The 24,489-nt window shown below is 41.8% G+C and overlaps 1 protein-coding gene across 1 annotated transcript; it reads left to right on the plus strand.

Annotated features, from left to right (window-relative positions):
- Positions 1-4,254: 4,254 nt before the first annotated feature.
- LOC115154994 (nuclear factor 7, brain) lies at positions 4,255-6,047 on the plus strand. The gene has a single exon (XM_029701757.1). It carries the CDS (start codon positions 4,265-4,267, stop codon positions 5,357-5,359), a length of 1,095 nt encoding a protein of 364 aa, XP_029557617.1. The 5' UTR covers positions 4,255-4,264; the 3' UTR covers positions 5,360-6,047.
- The last annotated feature ends 18,442 nt before the right edge of the window (positions 6,048-24,489 follow it).

Raw genomic sequence — 24,489 nt, forward strand, 5'->3', positions numbered from 1 at the left:
TATGTTGCGTAAATACTGTATGGACACAGGAAAAGATTGGGATGAGGGAGGGCCCTACGTGCTGTTTGCAATTCGGGAGACCGTACAAGAGTCTCTTGGGTTTAGCCCAGCTGAGCTAATCTTTGGTCATACCGTGAAAGGGCCTCTCAAGGTACTGAAAGAACAACTTATGGCTGATGATTCAGTTGGGTCCTCTACTAATGTACTAGGCTATGTTAGTCAAGTCCGGGAGCGGTTGCATGACGCCTGTGCTGTAGCCAGAGAAAATCTTCTACACAAAAGAAAATGAAACGTCATTTTGATGTTAAATCTGTGTCTCGTTCTTTTCAACCAGGTGACCAAGACTTGGTGTTGTTGCCGGTACCTGGCTCGTGTCTCTCTTCCAGTTTCTCTGGTCCACATGTGGTGGACCGAAAACTCAGTGATACTGATTATGTTATCAAAACGCCAGACCGTAGACGCCCATTTCGGGTATGTCACATTAACATGATTAAAGCCTATCTTGTTAGAGGTGGTATCGAGTCTCCCATTACCAGTGAAAATCCTGTTGTATCCTCTGTTGCTTCTGTGAGCCTGGTTACTCACCCAGGAGTCAGCATAAATGAGGAGGACGGTTTGGTGATGTGGAATACTCCTGAGCAGTGTGCTCGTTTGTGTAATTCGGAGATGGTGGCGTCTCTCCCAACCCATTTGTTGCATTTGAAAAATCAGCAGAGGGCTGATATTGAGTTACTAATCACTGAGTTTCCAAGTCTCTTTCAGGATGTTCCCAGTCGTACCAATGTGTTGAAACATGATATAAATGTAGGTGATGCTGCTCCAATCAAACAACACCCTTATCGTGTGAATTCAATCAAGAGAGGAGTGATGAAGAAAGAGGTAACTTATTTACTGGAAAATGAGATGGCAATACCCAGTGGCAGTCCTTGGAGTTCCCCCTGTCTGCTGATTCCAAAGCCTGACGGGACTCAAAGGTTTTGCACTGACTACAGGAAAGTGAATAATGTTACTATACCTGACTCATTCCCTTTACCTCGCATGGATGACTGTATAGACACCATTGGATCGGCTGCGTATGTTACGAAGCTTGACTTGTTAAAAGGTTATTGGCAGGTGCCTTTAACCCCTCGTGCCTCTGAGGTGTCTGCTTTTGTAACTCCTGACAGTTTCTGCCAGTACACAGTGATGGCTTTTGGAATGAGGAATGCTCCGGCCACGTTTCAACGTTTGGTAAATATTGTGTTGGCTGATGTTCCTGATTGTACAGCATATCTGGATGACCTGGTTGTTCATTCGACTACCTGGCTTGATCACATGAGCACATTGAGGGCGGTGTTTGCACGCTTGGCCAGCGCTTCTTTGACCCTTAACTTAGCCAAATGTGAGTTTGGAAAGGCTACTGTTACATATTTGGGTAAAGAGGTAGGTCGGGGTCAGGTGCGTACCGTAACAACTAAGGTGGATGCTATCACCCGGTTTCCTGCCCCTGCCACTCGCCGAGAATTACGCAGATTCTTAGGCATGACGGGTTATTATCGTACATTTTGTAGGAATTTCTCAACAGTTGTAGCCCCAATGACAAGGTTACTCAGTCCTTCAGTGTCCTTTGAGTGGACCGCTGAGTGTCAATCTGCTTTTGACTCTGTAAAAGCACTATTGTGTACTTCTCCTGTTCTTTCTGACCCTGATTTCCAGAAACCATTTAAGTTGGAAGTGGATGCCAGTTCAGTGGGTGCAGGTGCTGTACTATTACAGGAACACGATGGTCTAGATCACCCAGTTTGCTACTTCTCTCGTAAATTCAACAGCTGTCAGTCACGGTATTCCACTATCGAACAGGAGACCCTGGCGCTGTTATTTGCCCTACAATTTTTTGAGGTTTATGTTGGCTCCAGTGTGTTGCCTGTTGTGGTATACACAGACCACAACCCTTTAACTTTCTTGAGCCGCATGTATAACCACAACCAACGTCTTATGCGTTGGGAATTGGTTATACGGTTATAATTTACAAATTCAGCACATAAAGGGTTCAGAAAACGTAGTTGCGGATGCTTTGTCCCGTGGCTAGTTAAAAAAATTAAATCATAATAGACCAATGCATTGACAACTAGGGGGTGTTGTAAGTAGTTTTTATTATAAAAAAAAATATATATATGTATGTAAGGGTTTTATCATAAACCCAGGGGTTTACTCTTTTTTGGGGGGGGGCGTGTTACGTGTTACGTTTTTCTTGTTCCCCATTTTCCCCTGTTAGAGAGAGAGAGAGAGAGAGAGAGAGAGAGAGAGAGAGAGAGAGAGAGAGAGAGAGAGAGAGAGAGAGAGAGAGAGAGAGAGAGAGAGAGAGGAGACACTTGGTTTTTTGGCTATTTGATGATTTGTTGTTTTAATTTATCTTTGTTTGTTTTACAGCCTGTCCTCCTGATGTACTCCACCCTACCTAGGTCCTGGAGAAGGGAAAAGGTAGATCTGCCCATGGGTGTACATTCCCACGTAGATAACCCATTGTTTTATACACTAGGTTAGCCGGGCGGGTGTCATCCTTGTATTTTATTGGAACCAGGTAGGACAGTGGGTTAGGGTTTAGAGTGTGTTAGGAAGGATTAGGTGTGTAGAAGAGGGATCTTTTGTTTATTTTCATTACTTGGACCCCGATCCCAAACATTCCCTTCTCTTACCTTGTTGTGGTTGTTAATTTTTGTTTTCTTACTGATTCTTTATGGGTGTTTTATATTTTGTTTATTTAAATACTTTACTAAACATCCCCTGAGAGCTAAAATTGAGTTCTGGTTGTGGTCTGATTTATTTTTCGCTCATTACACCCGACATTTCTTCCCCTTTCATCTGGTTTACTTGGTGTGTTTAGGCCCAGGCATTTACGTCTCCTCCTCAGACGAGCTACACCCGAGGGGAGAACGTAAGAGGTATACGGACAGCAGTTTAAAATGTTCAGACACCAGTGTAGCTATGGAATCATATTTATATGGGACACATACAGGCCATAAATAAACTAGCTACGCCATCAAAGATCTAATTAAAAGGCTAACTAGTTAATTCTGTTGTATGTTAAGTATTATATGCAGAGTAATTGCTCGTTTTAAGTTGGGTGTGGTATTCAACACAACCACAGGTATAATAAGAACGAACACAATGGTCAGTTCTGGAACAAATGATAAAACGTCAGTTCCAGTACTACGGAATCATGGGAGATTGAGTTTCACAGTCCGTCACTCACAGCCAGTCACTTTTAAATCATGAAATAAATAGCTCAATAATTTGCTAAAAAGTATTCCTATGTGCTTATACACGAATGTTATTATTGATTGTCCTTTCACATAATTAATAACGGCAAGCAGCTAGCTAAAAAGGACCAATGTTCACTGGGGTTGCATCGGGCAGGAACCAAGAAGCTAACGTTAGCATACAAGATACTATTGTGTAGTGCGAATAAATATAACTTACTGTCTACAAGATGAACCAATATACGTAACTGACTGAAATAAAATAAGAGTTGGCCTGACATTTGCCACAGCCCTTTTCAACCACTTTTGATTTGGTTTAATAAAATATATTGATGCCAAAAAAGAGGGGCAAAGTGCTGTTTTTTAGAACGATTTGCCTCATGATTTGTCAATTCGCACACAATTTTTCCATCCTTTTGACACATACAGTCTATATCGCTTTTGAGTTCAGCACTGATAAAGACATTGATATAGATACATTATCTCTTTATTGATCTGTGCATTCTTGCATTCTCTTCAAGGGTGGGGAAACTTGTTTTTATAATGTTCCCACATTCATTTTATTTAACATTATATGGAGTTTCTGCAGTGATTATAGACTCTGATTGACAGCCTATTTCTGGCAGTTACAGCATGGTGCCCGTAATGTACCACACCCCAGGTCATATAATGATTCCCATAGTGCAATATAACAATTACTGTATGATATTTTGAGAGCAAAGTCGACTTTTCTTCATGCTTTCAAACCAGATACTCCTAGCCTGGTCCCAGATCTGTGTGTACTTCATTCCAAGTCCTTGATTGCATTCAGTTGTACAACTGACTAGGTATCCCCCTTTCCCTTCCTTTCCCTTTCCCTTGTCATGCAAAGAGTTGTGTCAATGAGTGGCATGACGGCATGAACAGGCTGGTACCCAGGCTAAGACACTCCTACACTTTCTTTCTCATTGTGGGAGGATCTACAGAAAGCTCAAGTAGGCACCTTCCTTTTCTCTCACTTCTAACACGTCTGCAGTCATTCCAGTATGGCCACAGCCTCTCCCCTCACAGACAACCTCCGCTGTTCGATCTGCACAGAGGTCTTTACTGAGCCTGTGTCTCTCAACTGCCAGCACACCTTCTGTAAGAGCTGCATCCAACAAAGCCTGAAGGCCCTTCAGCAATGTCCGTTGTGCGGATCTTGCCTATTCAGAGACTCAACCTTTGAAATCAACAAGCCTAAACCTAAACCTAGACTTAAACCTAAACCTGAAGGGGTGGAACAGTCTTCCGATCACGGTGAATGGAGACAGAGAACCACAGCAGGACAAGACATGTGTTCTAAACACAATGAAATCTTGCAATTGTTCTGTGATACAGACAAACGGCTCATCTGTGTTGTCTGCAGAGACGGGAGAGCCCACGAAGGACACAAGTTCAAGCCTGTGAAAGAGGCGCAAGATGACATCATGGAGAAACTAGTCTCTGACTTAATCTACCTCCAAGAGGATATCAACATGGTGGTCAGGTTCCTGGAAAGCGAGCGAGGCATCACGGCGAACATGCGGGAGAGAAACGTCAGACTCAAAGCCGAGATAAGCTCCCAGTTTGAGGAGCTCAGAGAGCAGCTGAGACTGAGAGAAGAGCAGGCCATGAGGGAGATAGAGGATATGGACATGGACTTTGAGACTAAACTAACCGAGATAGAGGAAGTATTGGCGGAAGGCTGGGAGAGACAGGCCATCTTAAAGTCAGCGATGAACATTGCTGAGCCCAGGGAGTTCGTCATGTGGTGGACAGAAAAGGGTGAGGCCGAGGCGAGGCTGGTAAGGGAGGTTGGAAAACTGCAGGGACATTTGATGAGGAAATGCCCCCCTCCCAGTCCACAGAAACCCTGGACAATCCTGGGCCTATCTGCTACACAGTCCAAACCATCCATCACACTCCCCAACTCAGTTATGATACAACATGGCCCAGCCGGGACAGAATTGCAGAGCCTGCTTGGCTTCCTGGACTCAGAGGGTCTGAAGAAAAGTCTTTCCAGAAGCATTTCTCAACCCACAGAGACCAAATCCAACCATTTATTCTTTAAAAAGAGTTATTCTAAAAAAGATAAGAGTAAATTTCATGTCAGTTTTTAGATGCTGAGTCATGTCTCAAAGTGACTTTCCTCTTTACAAACTGATTGTCTTCTTGTAATCTGATTACTTTTATTGATGTGATTGATTTGAATGAATTGTTTGTATTTAAAAAAAAAAGTTTTATAGTAATAGCTGTATTGATTTGAATTGTGGCACTGAGAAACAAATTATTGTGTGCAATTGAAATGTGTAAAGAAGCTCATATAGATTTTAGATTATATTTAGATTGAAGATTTCTTGTTAGATTTTAGCATTAGCAATTAATCATGCAGGTATAATGCACTCAATTCTCAAGATCAATGGATTTATATGAATACATTTGAAAAAGTGTCAAACTGTGACCTAAGCAAGGAAGCCATAAATATTTGAAAACATGGTATACAGTGCTAAACCTATTTTATTTATCCTCTACGGGATCGGTGTTTTTGGGCTCGGTGTTTTTGCTCAATATGCGATAATGTGACTAGAATGACGTTGTAAACAACAGACAACTTCCGGGACATAGATGTCTAATATGGGCAGAAAGCTTAAATTCTTGTTAATCTAATTTCAATATGCGATAATGTGACTAGAATGATGTTGTGAACAACAGACAACAGACTTTCCTGGACATAGACGTGGGCAGAAAGCTTAAATTCTTGTTAATCTAACTGCAGTGTTCAATTTACAGTAGCTATTACAGCAAAAAAATACCATGCTATTGTTTGAGGATAGTGCACAACAACAAAACACTTTTAGCATGACAACTGGTTTGATACATTCACCTCTGAAGGTATATAATGTACTTACATTCAGTAATCTTGCTCTGATTTGTCATCCTTAGGGTCCCAGAGATAAAATGTAGTATAGTTTTCTTAAATAAAATCAATTTATACTTTAAAATGTAGCAACTGGGTTCTACAGTTTGACCCTACTGCTGTCTTTGGCTCCACACCTGCCCCTTCCAGCCATCTAGATGTGTGAAGGTTAATGCTTTTTCTGTAGGGAAGCTAATGTATGACATTCCTGGGAGTGTGTTAACTTAAATGATTTATTACCATAGCATTTTTGTATGCTCTCTATAGTTATATACTTGAAAATGTATAAGTTGACCAATTCAGGGCATTTGGGTAAACTCCTGGCAGACTTGATACAAAATATTAGTGTGTAGTGATGTATTTCTTCACTGGATCAATCTGAAACTTGCACACATCTTGTGGACAACATATAAATTGCACCTAGAATCCTACATCACTGTCTGGCCTTTCTACTACATTTCAAAGACGATGCAAGAAAAAATAAAATAGAAAACACATTTTTTTTTTGTTTGTATTATATTTTAAGAGATCTAATGTGTTATATTCTCCTACATTAATTTCACATTTTCACAAACTTCAAAGTGTTTCAAATGGTATCAATAATATGCATAACCTTGCTTCAGGTCCTGAGCTACAGGCAGTTAGATTTGCGTATGTCATTAGACGGTCCGATCCTTAAGTGGTTTAAACGAAACACGGCAAGTCACATCTATTTCTGAATTACCAACAAAATAATGTAGGCTATTATCTGTACAAGACACATCAACTTTGTAATGAATTACATATCACATATTTTAAACTCCCTGTACCAATGTCTATTTCCACAGCTCTATCAAGTCCAAAACATGAAGGCAATACCTACACACTACTCTGACATTACTCCCATTTATATTCCATTGGTCCTTCCACACCTACATCGTCATTGTCTGACCAATTCGGTTTTCTCACTTTCATAATGATAATTTCAATAATGCGATAACAACCATGTGATTGTTGCCTGAGGTGAGTGAAATAAATTTTGTCAGTACTGATCATTCTCTATGGTAAGTCTCATCACTACGGTTGAAATATATTTCTGTCCACTGGTTGGTTTTGTGTTGGTTTTGTCGTGCTGTTCCACTCTCCATAGGCCACTGTAGAAAGGACACTTAGAACAATGAGATAGATATTTCACCTGATGTATAAATGTGAAGCATGCGCTGGGGATTTCCACTCACTACCAAATACGGTAGTGAGAGGAAGCCCAATGGCCAGCAGTGGGAGAAGATGAAACAGCACTTTCATGCGTTTGCCAGCAGCTCTTCGCAATGCTTCAAGCATTGTGCTGTTTATGACTTCAAGCCTATCAACTCCCGAGATTAGGCTGGTGTAACCGATGTGAAATGGCTAGCTAGTTAGCCGGGAGCACGCTAATAGCGTTTCAGACGTCACTCGCTCTGAGACTTGGAGTAGTTGTTCCCCCTGCTCTGCATGGGTAACGCTGCTTCTAGGGTGGCTGTTGTCGATGTGTTGCTGGTTCGAGCCCAGGTAGGAGCGAGGAGAGGGACGAAAGCTATACTGTTACACTGGCAATACTAAAGTGCCTATAAGAACATCCAATAGTCAAAGGTATATGAAATACAAATCGTATAGACAGAAATAATCCTATAATTCCTATAATAACTACAACCTAAAACTTCTTACCAAACATAATCACCAACTTTCATATGTTCTCATGTTCTGAGAAAGGAACTTAAACGTTAGCTTTCTTACATGGCACATATTGCACTTTTACTTTCTTCTTCAACACTTTGTTTTTGCATGATTTAAACCAAATTGAACATGTTTCATTATTTATTTGATGCTAAATTGATTTTATTGATGTATTATATTAAGTTAAAATAGGTGTTCATTCAGTATTGTTGTAATTGTCATTATTACAAAAAAAAAGAAAAGTTGTCCTATTAATCGTTATCGGCATTTTTTGGTCCTCCAATAATCGGTATCGGTATCGCCGTTGAAAAATCATAATTGGTCGACCTCTAGTTTAAAGGCACAGTCAACTTAGTGTACATAAACTTCTGACCCACCGGAATTGTGATACCGTTAATTATAAGTGAAATAATCTGTCTGTAAACAATTGTTGGAAGAATTACTTGTGTCATACACCAAGTAGATGTCCTAACCGACTTGCCAAAACTATCGTTTGTTAACAAGAAATTTGTGGAGTGGTTGAAAAACGAGTTTTAATGACTCCAACCTAAGTGTATGTAAACTTCCGACTTCAACTGTATATAGAAGGTTCACTCATGACAGAAGTAAATTGGTATACATTGTGGGTGGTTGATTTTCATTACCGTGGGAACTGTGTTATATTGTGCAAAAGCAAAAGGCAAAGCCTCCACAGTTAATACTAAAAGGTTCTGTTATTTATCAGCTTTAATACATTAAGATCTTAGGTGAGAACAACGCAGGAATTATTATTTATTAACTAGACGTGTATATTCACATTTACACAATTGGTACACAGACAGCAGTTTAAAATGTTCAGACACCAGTGTAGCTATGGAATCATATTTATATGGGACACATACAGGCCATAAATAAACTAGCTACGGCATCAAAGATCTAATTAAAAGGCTAACTAGTTTATTCTGTTGTATGTTAAGTATTATATGCAGAGTAATTGCTCATTTTAAGTTGGGTGTGGTATTCAACACAACCACAGGTATAATAAGAACGAACACAATGGTCAGTTCTGGAACAAATGATAAAACGTCAGTTCCAGTACTACGGAATCATGGGAGATGGAGTTTCACAGTCCGTCACTCACAGCCAGTCACTTTTAAATCATGAAATAAATAGCTCAATAATTTGCTAAAAAGTATTCCTATGTGCTTATACACGAATGTTATTATTGATTGTCCTTTCACATAATTAATAACGGCAAGCAGCTAGCTAAAAAGGACCAATGTTCACTGGGGTTGCATCGGGCAGGAACCAAGAAGCTAACGTTAGCATACAAGATACTATTGTGTAGTGCGAATAAATATAACTTACTGTCTACAAGATGAACCAATATACGTAACTGACTGAAATAAAATAAGAGTTGGCCTGACATTTGCCACAGCCCTTTTCAACCACTTTTGATTTGGTTTAATAAAATATATTGATGCCAAAAAAGAGGGGCAAAGTGCTGTTTTTTAGAACGATTTGCCTCATGATTTGTCAATTCGCACACAATTTTTCCATCCTTTTGACACATACAGTCTATATCGCTTTTGAGTTCAGCACTGATAAAGACATTGATATAGATACATTATATCTCTTTATTGATCTGTGCATTCTTGCGTTCTCTTCAAGGGTGGGGAAACTTGTTTTTATAATGTCCCCACATTCATTTTATTTAACATTATATGGAGTTTCTGCAGTGATTATAGACTCTGATTGACAGCCTATTTCTGGCAGTTACAGCATGGTGCCCGTAATGTACCACACCCCAGGTCATATAATGATTCCCATAGTGCAATATAACAATTACTGTATGATATTTTGAGAGCAAAGTCGACTTTTCTTCATGCTTTCAAACCAGATACTACTAGCCTGGTCCCAGATCTGTGTGTACTTCATTCCAAGTCCTTGATTGCATTCAGTTGTACAACTGACTAGGTATCCCCCTTTCCCTTCCTTTCCCTTTCCCTTGTCATGCAAAGAGTTGTGTCAATGAGTGGCATGACGGCATGAACAGACTGGTACCCAGGCTAAGACCCTCCTACACTTTCTTTCTCATTGTGGGAGGATCTACAGAAAGCTCAGGTAGGCACCTTCCTTTTCTCTCACTTCTAACACGTCTGCAGTCATTCCAGTATGGCCACAGCCTCCTCTCCCCTCACAGACCACCTCCGCTGTTCGATCTGCACAGAGGTCTTTACTGAGCCTGTGTCTCTCAACTGCCAGCACACCTTCTGTAAGAGCTGCATCCAACAAAGCCTGAAGACCCTTCAGCAATGTCCGTTGTGCGGATCTTGCCTATTCAGAGACTCAACCTTTGAAATCAACAAGCCTAAACCTAAACCTAGACTTAAACCTAAACTTGAAAGGGTGGAACAGTCTTCTGATCACGGTGAATGGAGACAGAGAACCACAGCAGGACAAGACATGTGTTCTAAACACAATGAAACCTTGCAATTGTTCTGTGATACAGACAAACGGCTCATCTGTGTTGTCTGCAGAGACGGGAGAGCCCACGAAGGACACAAGTTCAAGCCTGTGAAAGAGGCGCAAGATGACATCATGGAGAAACTAGTCTCTGACTTAATCTACCTCCAAGAGGATATCAACATGGTGGTCAGGTTCCTGGAGAGCGAGCGAGGCATCACGGCGAACATGCGGGAGAGAAACGTCAGACTCAAAGCTGAGATAAGCTCCCAGTTTGAGGAGCTCAGAGAGCAGCTGAGACTGAGAGAAGAGCAGGCCATGAGGGAGATAGAGGATATGGACATGGACTTTGAGACTAAACTAACCGAGATAGAGGAAGTATTGGCGGAAGGCTGGGAGAGACAGGCCATCTTAAAGTCAGCGATGAACATTGCTGAGCCCAGGGAGTTCGTCATGTGGTGGACAGAAAAGGGTGAGGCCGAGGCGAGGCTGGTAAGGGAGGTTGGAAAACTGCAGGGACCTTTGATGAGGAAATGCCCCCCTCCCAGTCCACAGAAACCCTGGACAATCCTGGGCCTATCTGCTACACAGTCCAAACCATCCATCACACTCCCCAACTCAGTTATGATACAACATGGCCCAGCCGGGACAGAATTGCAGAGCCTGCTTGGCTTCCTGGACTCAGAGGGTCTGAAGAAAAGTCTTTCCAGAAGCATTTCTCAACCCACAGAGACCAAATCCAACCATTTATTCTTTAAAAAGAGTCATTCTAAAAAAGATAAGAGTAAATTTCATGTCAGTTTTTAGATGCTGAGTCATGTCTCAAAGTGACTTTCCTCTTTACAAACTGATTGTGCTCTTGTAATCTGATTACTTTTATTGATGTGATTGATTTGAATGAATTGTTTGTATTTAAAAAAAAAGTTTTATAGTAATAGCTGTATTGATTTGAATTGTGGCACTGAGAAACAAATTATTGTGTGCAATTGAAATGTGTAAAGAAGCTCATATAGATTTTAGATTATATTTAGATTGAAGATTTCTTGTTAGATTTTAGCATTAGCAATTAATCATGCAGGTATAATGCATTCAATTCTCAAGATCAATGGATTGATATGAATACATTTGAAAAAGTATCAAACTGTGACCTAAGCAAGGAAGTCATAAATATTTGAAAACATGGTATACAGTGCTAAACCTATTTTATTTATCCTCTACGGGATCGGTGTTTTTGGGCTCGGTGTTTTTGCTCAATATGCGATAATGTGACTAGAATGACGTTGTAAACAACAGACAACTTCCGGGACATAGATGTCTAATATGGGCAGAAAGTTTAAAATATTGGTAATCCAATTTCAATATGCGATAATGTGACTAGAATGACGTTGTGAACAACAGACAACAGACTTTCCTGGACATAGACGTGGGCAGAAAGCTTAAATTCTTGTTAATCTAACTGCAGTGTTCAATTTGCAGTAGCTATTACAGCAAAAAAATACCATGCTATTGTTTGAGGATAGTGCACAACAACAAAACACTTGTAGCATGACAACTGGTTTGATACATTCACCTCTGAAGGTAAATAATGTACTGACATTCAGTAATCTTGCTCTGACTTGTCATCCTTAGGGTCCCAGAGATAAAATGTAGTGTAGTTTTCTGAAATAAAATCCATTTATACTTTAAAATGTAGCAACTGGGTTCTACAGTTTGACCCTACTGCTGTCTTTGGCTCCACACCTGCCCCTTCCAGCCATCTAGATGTGTGAAGGTTAATGCTTTTTCTGTAGGGAAGCTAATGTATGACATTCCTGGGAGTGTGTTAACTTAAATGATTTATTACCATAGCATTTTTGTATGCTCTCTATAGTTATATACTTGAAAATGTATAAGTTGACCAATTCAGGGCATTTGGGCAAACTCCTGGCAGACTTGATACAAAATATTAGTGTGTAGTGATGTAATTCTTCACTGGATCAATCTGAAACTTGCACACATCTTGTGGACAACATATAAATTGCACCTAGAATCCTACATCACTGTCTGGCCTTTCTACTACATTTCAAAGACGATGCAAGAAAAAATAAAATAGAAAACACATTTTTTTTGTTTGTATTATATTTTAAGAGATCTAATGTGTTATATTCTCCTACATTAATTTCACATTTTCACAAACTTCAAAGTGTTTCAAATGGTATCAATAATATGCATAACCTTGCTTCAGGTCCTGAGCTACGGCAGTTAGATTTGCGTCTGTCATTAGACGGTCCGATCCTTAAGTGGTTTAAACGAAACACGGCAAGTCACATCTATTTCTGAATTACCAACAAAATAATGTAGGCTATTATCTGTACAAGACACATCAACTTTGTAATGAATTACATATCACATATTTTAAACTCCCTGTACCAATGTCTATTTCCACAGCTCTATCAAGTCCAAAACATGAAGGCAATACCTACACACTACTCTGACATTACTCCCATTTATATTCCATTGGTCCTTCCACACCTACATCGTCATTGTCTGACCAATTCGGTTTTCTCACTTTCATAATGATAATTTCAATAATGCGATAACAACCATGTGATTGTTGCCTGAGGTGAGTGAAATACATTTTATCAGTACTGATCATTCTCTATGGTAAGTCTCATCACTACGGTTGAAATATATTTCTGTCCACTGGTTGGTTTTGTGTTGGTTTTGTCGTGCTGTTCCACTCTCCATAGGCCACTGTAGAAAGGACACTTAGAACAATGAGATAGATATTTCACCTGATGTATAAATGTGAAGCATTGTAACGCCCTGGCCATAGAGAGGGTTTTTTGTTCTCTATTTTTGGTTGGGCCAGGGTGTGACATGGGTGGGCGTTCTAGGTTTATTTTTCTATGTTGGTGGTTTTCTTTGTTTCGGCTGTGTATGGCTCTCAATCAGGAACAGGTGTAAGTTGTTTGTTGCTGATTGAGAGTCATACATAGGAAGCCTGTTTTTCCTTTGGGGTTTGTGAGTGAATGTTTTCTGTTTAGAGTTTGTATCCTGACAGAACAGTTGCGGGTTGTTCTTTTTGGTTTCTTTTTGTATAGTGTTCTTTCGGTCATTAAAAACCTTACAAGATGAACACATCCTCCGCTGCACCTTGGTCTCATTTCAACGACGGCCGTCACAAGCATCCGCTGGGCATTTCCACTCACTACCAAATATGGTAGTGAGAGGAAGCCCAATGGCCAGCAGTGGGAGAAGATGAAACAAGGTTAATTTTGTCTGGCATTCTGCACATTTTCTTATAGATAAAACATTTGATCTCAATACAGTTTTCTGTTTCCTAAACTAGAATCTGTTACGAACAGAGTGGACTAAGTTTTGTAGACTTTACCCTTTGCCAAAGCTTTAAAAAATTGCGTTGTTTAGAAGGAGTGCAAAGGCAAATTGAGTTATTGTACACGTGCACTTCACAGAGTAGGCGTTCCCTAACGGAAATATGCAAATGTTTGCTAGAATGCGCTAATAGGATCTTGCTAGCTCGTGCTTGGCTCTGCCCACCTCCTTACTTGTTCTGCCCACTATGACTAATTTCTTCCTGTTTAAAATGACTGTCTATAGCTACGTCACGGAGCAAGGCACAAACAACAATCACTGTAGTTATTTAACGTTAGTTATTACAGACAGATCTGGCAATTCTTCATCTGAAAATGAATACTTACAACTGCAATTATTTTATGTCCAAGATAGCTAGCTACAAAGCTAACTGGCTAACCTAACTAGCTTGCTAACTTTAGCTGCCTCTACAGTAGATCCAGTTTGCCATCTGAGAAGCACTTTGTCCCTTTTGCTTTTATAACTTTCTAATCATCTCTAGTTGTTTGGCATGCGATCACACTAGCTACATATATTTAGCTAAAAAGCCTGTTGATGAAATGGATTGTTTCTTTGTAGTTATCTAGCTTGGTTGTAGGCTGCAGGCTACAGTATGCTAGTACAGTAACATTACAGTAGCTAGCTACACCTTTACTGAATGACAACAATGTAGCCTGAACACTGTTCTGTGTAGCTAGCTGGGCTTAGAAATAAATGAACGTATGGAGAGATCACACATTCAGAGTGAACATTCCCAAGCCTTTATCCATACCAGAAGGTCTCCTATGAAAGTAATGTCATAACTTCAATGGGACAACCAGGTAATTAAAGCTGAAATGTTGTGTGCCTTCTCTCACTAGATAGAAGTGTGTGGTTCAGTGGTAGATTTTCAAAAGAAAATAGAGAAAGATAGTATCAGCAATTTTCAATCAGATGAGACACGCCTGGTCTCATTAATTGAGAGACGTTACTTATACTGAACAAAGTTAGATACTGAACAAAAATATAAATGCAAAATGCAACAATTTCAAAGATTTTAATGAGTTACAGTTCATATAAGGAAATCAGTCAACTGAAATAAATAAATTAGGCCCTAATCTAAGGATTTCACATGGCTGGAAAGAGGTGCAGACATGGGTGGGCCTGGGAGGGCATAAGCCCACCCACTGGGCAGCCAAGCCCAGCCAATCATAATGAGTTTTTCTCCACAAAAGGGCGTTATTAAAGACAGAAATAATCCTCAGCACCGCCCCACCGTCCCTCAGAAGATCTCGCAGGTGAAGAAGCCGGATATGGAGGTCCTGGGCTGGTGTATTTACACATGGTCTGCGGTTGTGAGGCCGGCTGGACGCACTGCCAAATTCTCTAAAACGATGTTGGAGGAAGATTATGATAGAGAAATGAACATTACATTCTCTGGCAATAGCTCTGGTGGACATTCCTGCAGTCAGCATGCCAATTGCACACTCCCTCAAAACTGATATCTGCATATTTTAAAGTGGCCTTTTACTGTTCCCAGTACAAGGTGAACCTGTGTAATGATCATGCTGTTTAATCATCTTCTTGATATGCCACATCTGTCAGGTGGATGGATTATCTTGGCAAAGGAGAAATGCTCACAAAATATGAGAGAAATAAGCTTTTTGCACAAATTGGAACATTTCTGGGATCTTTTATTTCAGCTCATGAAACATGGGACCATGTTGTGTTTTATATTTTTATTCAGTATAGATTGAGAATCATTTCCATATCGATAAGAGCGTCTGCGAAATGACAGAAGTGTAAATGTAATGTAAATGTTATTGCTCATGGTGTAACTATGTGCTGTTTTTAATCACACAGCAAACCAAACGTTGCTGCCATTGCTGTGGGTTCCAGAGATATAACGGTGGTAAATATCTCATTCAAATTGAATTTCATTCATAAATGTGGCCACTTAATTTACTGTGCTATAAGTTATGCATACTTCATGTTAATATTCCATTACCCTAAGTCCTCCATTCCCGAACGTGAAGCCGCCTGACCCTAGCAGAAAGGACCAGAGAAAAGTGTTGGCCTGTTATGACTTCTTATTGAATAAAATTAAGATCACTTAAGTTCTTACTTAGATTTAGTATTGACTGACATAAATTGGAGCATGAACAGGCTCAGTCTACACATTAATGCATATCACAACAGTTGAGAGGTGTGTACACACTTGCAATTTAGCCTAGATCCGTTAAACTCGAGTGACGACTAAGCTCTAGAGGTTTTGTAACTTCACATGAGTAAGACTATGTCAATACAGATCTGAATGTTTGATATCCTTTTTACTGTACACTGTTGATAGTAGTTGATGCCAAAGCTAATCACTGGACTCAGTCAACTTGACAAACTTCTGAGGCATATGAACACACATACACAAGGGGTTGCCAGGCTGAGTACACTGAGCAGTCAGGAAAAGCTCCTATTGTGAATTTAGTGACTGAATGGAACAAAGAAGAAACAGCACAGCAACATGATCACACTGTTAACTCTCCACCTCTCAATTACATAGTTCACTCTCCACCTCTCAATTACACAGTTCACACTCCACCTCTCAATCAAGCAGTTCACTCTCCACCTCTCAATTACACAGTTCACACTCCACCTCTCAATCACACAGTTCACTCTCCACCTCTCAATCACACAGTTCACACTCCACCTCTCAATCACTCCCCTTTAGCACCAGCTCTAACATTAGTCCTCCCTACAGGCTGTCCTGCTCCCCTCCCCTTTAGCACCAGCTCTAACAGTGGTCCTCCCTACAGGCTGGCCTGCTCCCCTTTAGCACCAGCTCTACCAGTGGTCCTCCCAACAGGCTAGCCTGCTCCCCTTTAGCACCAGCTCTAACAGGGATCCTCCCTACAGGCTGTTCTAATTACCTTTAGCACCCGCTCTAACAGTGGTCCTCCCTACAGGCTTGCCTGCTCCCCTCCCCTTTAGCACCAGCTCTACCAGTGGTCCTCCCTACAGGCCAGCCTGCTCCCCTTTAGCACCAGCTCTAACAGTGGTCCTCCCTACAGGCAGTCCTGCTCCCCTCCCCTTTAGCACCAGCTCTACCAGTGGTCCTCCCTACAGGCCAGCCTGCTCCCCTTTAGCACCAGCTCTAACAGTGGTCCTCCCTACAGGCCAGCCTGCTCCCCTTTAGCACCAGCTCTAACAGTGGTCCTCCCTACAGGCAGTCCTGTTTCCCTCCCCTTTAGCACCAGCTCTAACAGTGGTCTTCCCTACAGGCTTTATTTTTCTGCTCCCCTTTAGCACCAGCTGATACAGTGGTCCTCCCTACATGCTGGCCTTTTCCCCTCCCCTTTAGCACCAGCTCTAACAGTGGTCCTCCCTACAGGCTGTCCTGCTCCCCTCCCCTTTGGCACCAGCTCTCACAGTGGTCCTCCCTACAGGCTGCCCTGCTCCCCTCCACTTTAGCACCAGCTCTAACAGTAGTCCTCCCTACAGGCTTTCCTGCTCCCCTCCTCTTTGGCACCAGCTCCTGCTTCAACAAAAGTGGATTGCTCTTTAGAGTTGCTGCTGGATACAGGCAATTCACATGATATCACACACATACCTATATGTGTAGGCACACACACACACTGAAGGGAGGACCACTGTTAGATCTGGTGCTAAAGTGGAGGGGAGCTGGACATTCTGTCTCTCTCTTTCAGATCTGCCAAACACACCTCTGCCAGCCACACAACCACTGCCCTTGACACAACCACTGCCCTTGACACTTCTCCACTGGGCCCATCAAGAGATGAGGTTGCGTCTTCATCTTGGACCAACGCTGATGGATAGAGCCCATTAGAGCTGATGGGCTACTGGCCAAGCACTTCAGGGAGAAAATGTCCTGAAGCGGGTGGTTTTGCTCTGCTCTTAACACCAGCCCAGAGAAGCTCCTAGAGACACACAGCTGTGGCGCTATGTTACTGTAGAGAGGGACACGGTCATTGTCCCATTCACGTCGCTTGCTACCTGCACCTTCAAAGCAGAAAGCTTCACCAAATCAAGGATGCCATTTGAGGATTTTCCCACCGCCTTCTTTCAATGGGAGCTGGAGATCTTGAAGCAAAGTGGGGCAGTGAGGAAGGAACGTCTCTACAGGTTCTGCCACCAGCCTCTGAAACAAGGCCCCAACAGCCTTTGCACACATACCGGCTTTCCTTGAGTGTCAGGAAAATATCTACTGCCTAGCCAAAGTGTTTTCCCTATACCTGGCACAGGGCATTGGAGGGAGCGCCAGTAGTCTGCCTTTTATAAGACTGAAATGCAGAGATTGGATGGTGGAGAAGGAGGTATGACTCTACAAACACACATACAGAAATAAATAGAAGCTGAAAATCTATTTCCATTGATTCAAGGTGTTTGGACTCTTGTTTGCTTTGTATTTATTTCACGGGTACTGTCCATTCTTTTACATTACTGTACATACATTGCTGTATACAACTGTATATGTCATTGTTCATTGCTATTTGGTGTAAATGTTGCACAAAGACCAACATTTTATTCTAATCGCGGTGAATATGTCTTGTATTATAAACCAATTGCTATAGTTGGTGTGTGAATAACTTTGTTGAACAAGGGATTGTGCTCCAACACTATCATTAATATATCTTGATTAAGCTAAAGTAAACCTAGAAATAAAGCAATCTTTTTAAAATGTTTATATATTGTCTTTATATGCATTAAAATGACAATTGCAACGTCCTCCAAATGCAAGACATCCTCCAGCGATTTCTACATTTTTGAAAAGTGATCTCCCAACTATAAATACAGTAAAGTACACACACTAAAGTGCTTTAACAAAATAGTATTTTTTTAGATTTTTTTTTAGGCATTCAAGGAGTTGGTCTGATGGGAATACGTGATGTCATCAGCCGCCCCCTGCATGAAGAACAATAGTGGAGCAATCAAGAACAAAAGGGGAAAGCCCCTCCCCCCACCCACATGTGCTATGCCATGGCCCACGACTTGCCTGGACCACCTATTGAGATGTACCTTTTGAGTAAATCAGGTGTTAAATGAGTAAAAGGAGTGCCATTTAAAGAAAATAAAAAGCATTTTCGTTCGCATATCAAACTGTTTATACTAAACAGACCTAAAACTACCCAGGTCTGTTGCATGAAGAAATTAATAAATTGCTGTTGCTCTTGAAAGGGGTACAATATTATAAGTGGATCATTCAATTTTACGTGTTTGTCTTCAGATTTTGCTTTTATTGATCTACTTTGCATTTCACATGATATGGAGGCACTCAGTTAATCATAGTGGGTCCCCTCCTCTCCTGTAAAACTAGTTAATCATAGTGGGTCTCCTCCTCTCCTGTAAAACCAGTTAATCATAGTGGGTCTCCTCCTCTCCTGTAAAACCAGTTAATCATAGTGGGTCTCCTCCTCTCCTGTAAAACTAGTTAATCATAGTGGGTCTCTTCCTCTCCTGTAAAACTAGTTAATCATAGTGGGTCTCCTCCTCTCCTGTAAAACTAGTTAATCACACTGGGTCCCCTCCTCTCCTGTAAAACTGAAAGATACCTGAAAGATGGTGCCGATAGAGATGGCAGCTTTGCTTCTAGTCCTTAGAAAACTGTGCAGTATTTAGTTTTTTATGTATTATTTCTAACATTGTTAGCCCAGAAAACCTTAAGTGGTATTACACACAGCCAGGAAGAACTATTGGATATCAGAGAGACGTCAATTTACCAGCACAACCAGCACTACAACCGGGAATACGACTTTCCCAAAGCGGATCCTTTGTCTGCACCTCCCAGGGCATTCAAACTGATTCCAGAGGCCGACCCAAAACAACACCGCCGGAGGAGAGGGTGCTGGAGCGGTCTTCTAGTAAGGCTTCGGATGCGTGCACACCACCCACTGCTTCAGTGTATATTACTCGCTAGTGTCCGGTCCCTAGTTAACAAACTCAACGAAATTAGGGCAAGAGCTGCTTTCCAAAGAGATATCCGGGATTGTAACACTCTGTTTCACGGAAACATGGCTAGCTTGGGACATGCTGTCGGAGTCAGTACAGCCAACAGGATTTTCAGTGCAATGAGCCGACAGGAATAAACATCTCTCTGGTAAGAAGAAGGGCGGCGTATGTTTCATGATTGACGACTCATGGTGTAATTGCAACAACATACAGAACTCAAGTGCTTTTGTTCACCTGACCTAGAATTCCTCACAATCAAATGTCAAACGTATTATCTCCCAAAGGAACTCTCCTCCGTTATTGTCACAGCCGTGTATATCCCCCTCAAGGGGATACTGTAACGATTGCGCTGAGAGTTGGGAAACAAGTACAGGGAGTGAGTGTTTTAATAAATAAACAAAACAATAAACACGAAACACAAACAACGCACCGACATGAAATAGAGTCAATTAAACCTGAGGAAAGAACCAAGGGGAGTGACAGATATAGGGAAGATAATCAAGGAGGTGATGGAGTCCAGGTGACTGTCATGAGGCGCAGGTGCGCGAGACAATGGTGACAGGTATGCAGGATAATCAGCAGCCTGATGACCTAGAGGCCGGAGAGGGAGTATACGTGACAGATACCAAGACGGCCATCAATTAACTTCACTGGACTTTATGCATACTGGAAACAATATTTCCTGAGGCTACATTTATTGTAACTATTTAGATTTTATTAGCTAATTTGAGAACAAGGCTACTTATATTCTATCAGCATATCGATTGCAGTACACGAGCGAGTAACACGCTCAACCATTGCTACTCTAACTTCCGCGATGCATACAAGGCCCTCCACCGCCTTCCTTTTAGCAAATCTGACCATGACTCCATCTTGTTGCTCCCCTCCTATAGGCAGAAACTAAAAAAGAAAGCGCCCGTGCTTAGGTCTATCCAATGCTGGTCCGACCAATTGGATTCCACGCTTCAAGATTGCGTTGATCACGTGGACTGGGATATATTCCGGGTAGACTCAGATAACAACAATATACGTTGACTCGGTGAGTGAGTTTATAAGGAAGTGTACAGGAGATGTTGTACCCACTATGACTATTAAAACCTTCCCTAACCAGAAACCGTGGATTGATGGCAGAATTCGCGCAAAACTGAAAGTACGTACCACCGCATTTAATCTTGGCAAGGCAACTGGGAATATGGCTGAATACAAACAGTGTAGTTATTCCCTCTGTAAGGCAATCAAACAAGCAAAGTGTCAGTAGAGACAAAGGAGTCACAATTAAACAGCTCAAACATGAGACGTATGTGGCAGGGTCTACAGACAATCACGGATTACAAAAAGACAACCAGCCCTGTCGCGGACATCGACGTCTTGCTTCCAGACAAATTAAACAACTTCTTTGTGCGCTTTGAGGACAATACAGTGCCACCAACGCGTACCGCTATCAAAGACTGTGGACTCACCTTCTCCGTGGTTGACGTGAGTAAAACATTTAAAACGTGTTAACCCTCGCAAGGCTGCCGGCCCAGACGGCATCCCTAGCCGCGTCCTCGGAGCATGCTCAGACCAGCTGGCTGGTGTGTTTACGGACATATTCAATCAATCCCTATTCCAGTCTGCTGTCCCCACATGCTTCAAGATGGCCACCATTGTTCCTGTTCCCAAGAAAGCCAAGGTAACTGAACTAAATGACTATCACCCCATAAGCACTCACTTCAGTCACCATGAAGTGCATTGAGAGACTAGTCAAGGAACATATCACCTCCACCTTACCTATCACCCTAGACCCACTTCAATTTGCTAACCGCCCCAAAAGGTCCACAGACAATGCAATCGCCATCACACTTCCCTATCCCATCCGGACAAGAGGAATACCTATGTAAGAATGCTGTTCATTGACTACTGTAACGTTCGTCGTTAAAGGTAGACCAAGGTTCAGCGTGAGTTGGGTTCATCATATTGTATTTAACGGTGAACCAACAAAAAACAAAACAATAAACAACGAACAAAAAGTTTTGCAGGCTACTAACAGCAATACAAAAACAAGAACCCACAAACACAGGTGGAAAAAGCCTGCCTAAGTATGGTTCCTAATCAGAGACAACGATAGACAGCTGCCTCTGGTTAGGAACCATACTCGGCCCAACACAAAGAAATACAGAACATAGAATGCCCACCCCACACCCTGACCTAACCACATAGAGAAACAAACCCTCTCTTTCAGGTCAGGGTGTGACAACTACAGCTCAGCATTCAAAACCATAGTAACCTCCAAACTCATCATTAAGCTTGAGTCCCTGGGTCTTGATCCCGCCCTGTGCAACTGGGTCCTGGACTTCCTGATGGGCCGCCCCCAGGTGGTGAAAGTAGGAAACAACATCTCCACATGACCACTCCTCAACACTGGGGTGCGTTCTCAGCCCCCTCCTGTACTCCCTGTTCACCCACAACTGCGTGGCCATGCACACCTCCAACTCAATCATCAAGTTTGCAGATGACACAGCAGTGGTAGGCTTGATTATCAACAACGACGAGACAGCCTACAGGGAGGAGGTGAGGAGTGTGGTGTCAGGAAAATAACCTCTCACTCAATGTCAGCAAAACATAAGAGATGATCGTGGACTTCAGGAAACAGCAAAGGGAGCACCCCCCTATCCACATCGACGGGACAGCAGTGGAGAAGGTGGAAAGTTCCTCGGTGTACATATCCCCGACAAACTGAAATGGTCCACGCACACAGACAGTGTGGTGAAGGCGGCACAATAGCGCCTCTTCAACCTCAGAAGGCTGAAAAAAATGTGGCTTGTCACCAAAAACCCTCACTAACTTTTACAGGTGCACAATCGAGAGCATCCTGTCAGGCTGTACCACCACCTGGTACGGCAACTGCCCCACCCACAACCGCAGGGCTCTCCAGAGAGTGGTGGGGTCTACACCATGCATCACGGGGGGCAAACCACCTGCCCTCCAGGACACCTACAACACTCGATGTCACAGGAAGGCAAAAAAGATCATCAAGGACAATAACCACCCGAGCCACTGCCTGTTCACCCCGCTTCCATCCAGAAGGCAAGGTCAGTACTGGTGCATCAAAGCAGGGACAGAAAGAAGCTATTTTTCAATCTATCTCAAGGCCATCAGATTGTTAAACAGCCATCACTAGCACAGAGAGGTGGCTGCCTACCTACAGACTTGATATCATTGGCCACTTTAATAAATGGAACACTAGTCACTTTAATAATGCCACTTTTGGAATGTTTACATATCTCGCATTACTTATCTCTTATGCAGACAGTGAGGGAAAAAAGTATTTGATCCCCTGCTGATTTTGTACGTTTGCCCACTGACAAAGAAATGATCAGTCTATAATTTTAATGGTAGGTTTATTTGAACAGTGAGAGACAGAATAACAACAAAAAATCCAGGAAAACACATGTCAAAAATGTTATAAATTGATTTGATGAGGGAAATAAGTATTTGACCCCTCTGCAAAACATGACTTAGCACTTGGTGGCAAAACCCTTGTTGGCAATCACAGAGGTCAGACGTTTCTTGTAGTTGGCCACCATGTTTGCACACATCTCAGGAGGGATTTTGTCCCACTCCTCTTTGCAGATCTTCTCCAAGTCATTAAGGTTTCGAGGCTGACGTTTGGCAACTCGAACCTTCAGCTCCCTCCACAGATTTTCTATGGGATTAAGGTCTGGAGACTGGCTAGGCCACTCCAGGACCTTAATGTACATGGGCAAACGCACAAAATCAGCCGGGGATCAAATACTTTTTTCCCCTCACTGTATACTGTATACTACACTATATATTCTATATTGTATCTTAGCCGCTCTGTCACTGCTCATCCATATATTTTATATTTATATATTCTGATCCCATTCCTTTACTAGATTGTGTGTATTCGGTTTTGCTGTGGAATTTGTAAGATATTAGGTTTTGTTGTGGAATTGTTAGATATTACCTGTTAGATACTGCTGCACTATCGGATCTAGAAGCATAAGCATTTCGCTACACTCGCAATAACATCTACTAACCATGTGTATGTGACCAATACAATTTGATTTGAACTAGTTAATCACAGTGGGTCACCTCCTCTCCTGTAAAACTAGTTAATCACAGTGGATCCTCTCCTCTCCTGTAAAACTAGTTAATCATAGTGGGTCCCCTCCTCTCCTGTAAAGCGATTTTTTTCAGAGGGAATAAACGTTATTACAATAAAGAATTTGTCAAGGCTCAGGAGAAGACGCAAATGCAGACAGTTTCGAAGTAACAAAAAGTTTATTACAAAAACAGGGGGGCAGGAAAACGACAGGTCAAGGGCAGGCAGAGGTCAGTAATCCAGGGTGGTGTGACAAGGTACAGAACGGCAGGAAGGCTCAGGGTCAGGGCACGCAGAATGGTAAAAACCAGGAAAACTAGAAAACAAGAACTAGAGAAAGACAGGAGTGTAGGAAAGAAACAAAACGAACTAGCAACAGACAAACAGAGAACACAGGTATAAATACACTGGGGATAATGGGGAAGATGGGTGACACCTGGAGAGGGTGGAGACAAGCACAAAGACAGGTGAAACAGATCAGGGTGTGAAAACTAAAAATTTCAATAAACTGATTAAACTTTTAAAACTATCACAAGTTGTAATGTAAATATCATTTTAAGTACAGTGTTCCAATTTATTTATTTTAAAAAGAGTAAACTATCATATGATTCATGTTTTAAGTACATTGTAACAAGTATTGTAAATATTCATGTAGTGTCCCTGGGTGGGATCGAACCATGTCTAAAAAAAACAGAAGAAAAGGTCAAATAAGGTCACCAAAATCGTTCTACGGTAGATTTGTATCTTCTCTTATTTTTACTCAGGAGGAAGCTCAAGCCTACTCTTTTGAGACAATA

This window comes from Salmo trutta, chromosome 19 (genome assembly GCF_901001165.1).
Source record: "Salmo trutta chromosome 19, fSalTru1.1, whole genome shotgun sequence".
NCBI lineage: Eukaryota > Metazoa > Chordata > Actinopteri > Salmoniformes > Salmonidae > Salmo > Salmo trutta.

What these genes read in the sequence shown, in the direction of transcription:
- LOC115154994 (XM_029701757.1), top strand. Translation starts at nt 4,265, where the DNA reads ATGGCCACAGCCTCTCCCCTCACAGACAACCTCCGCTGTTCGATCTGC.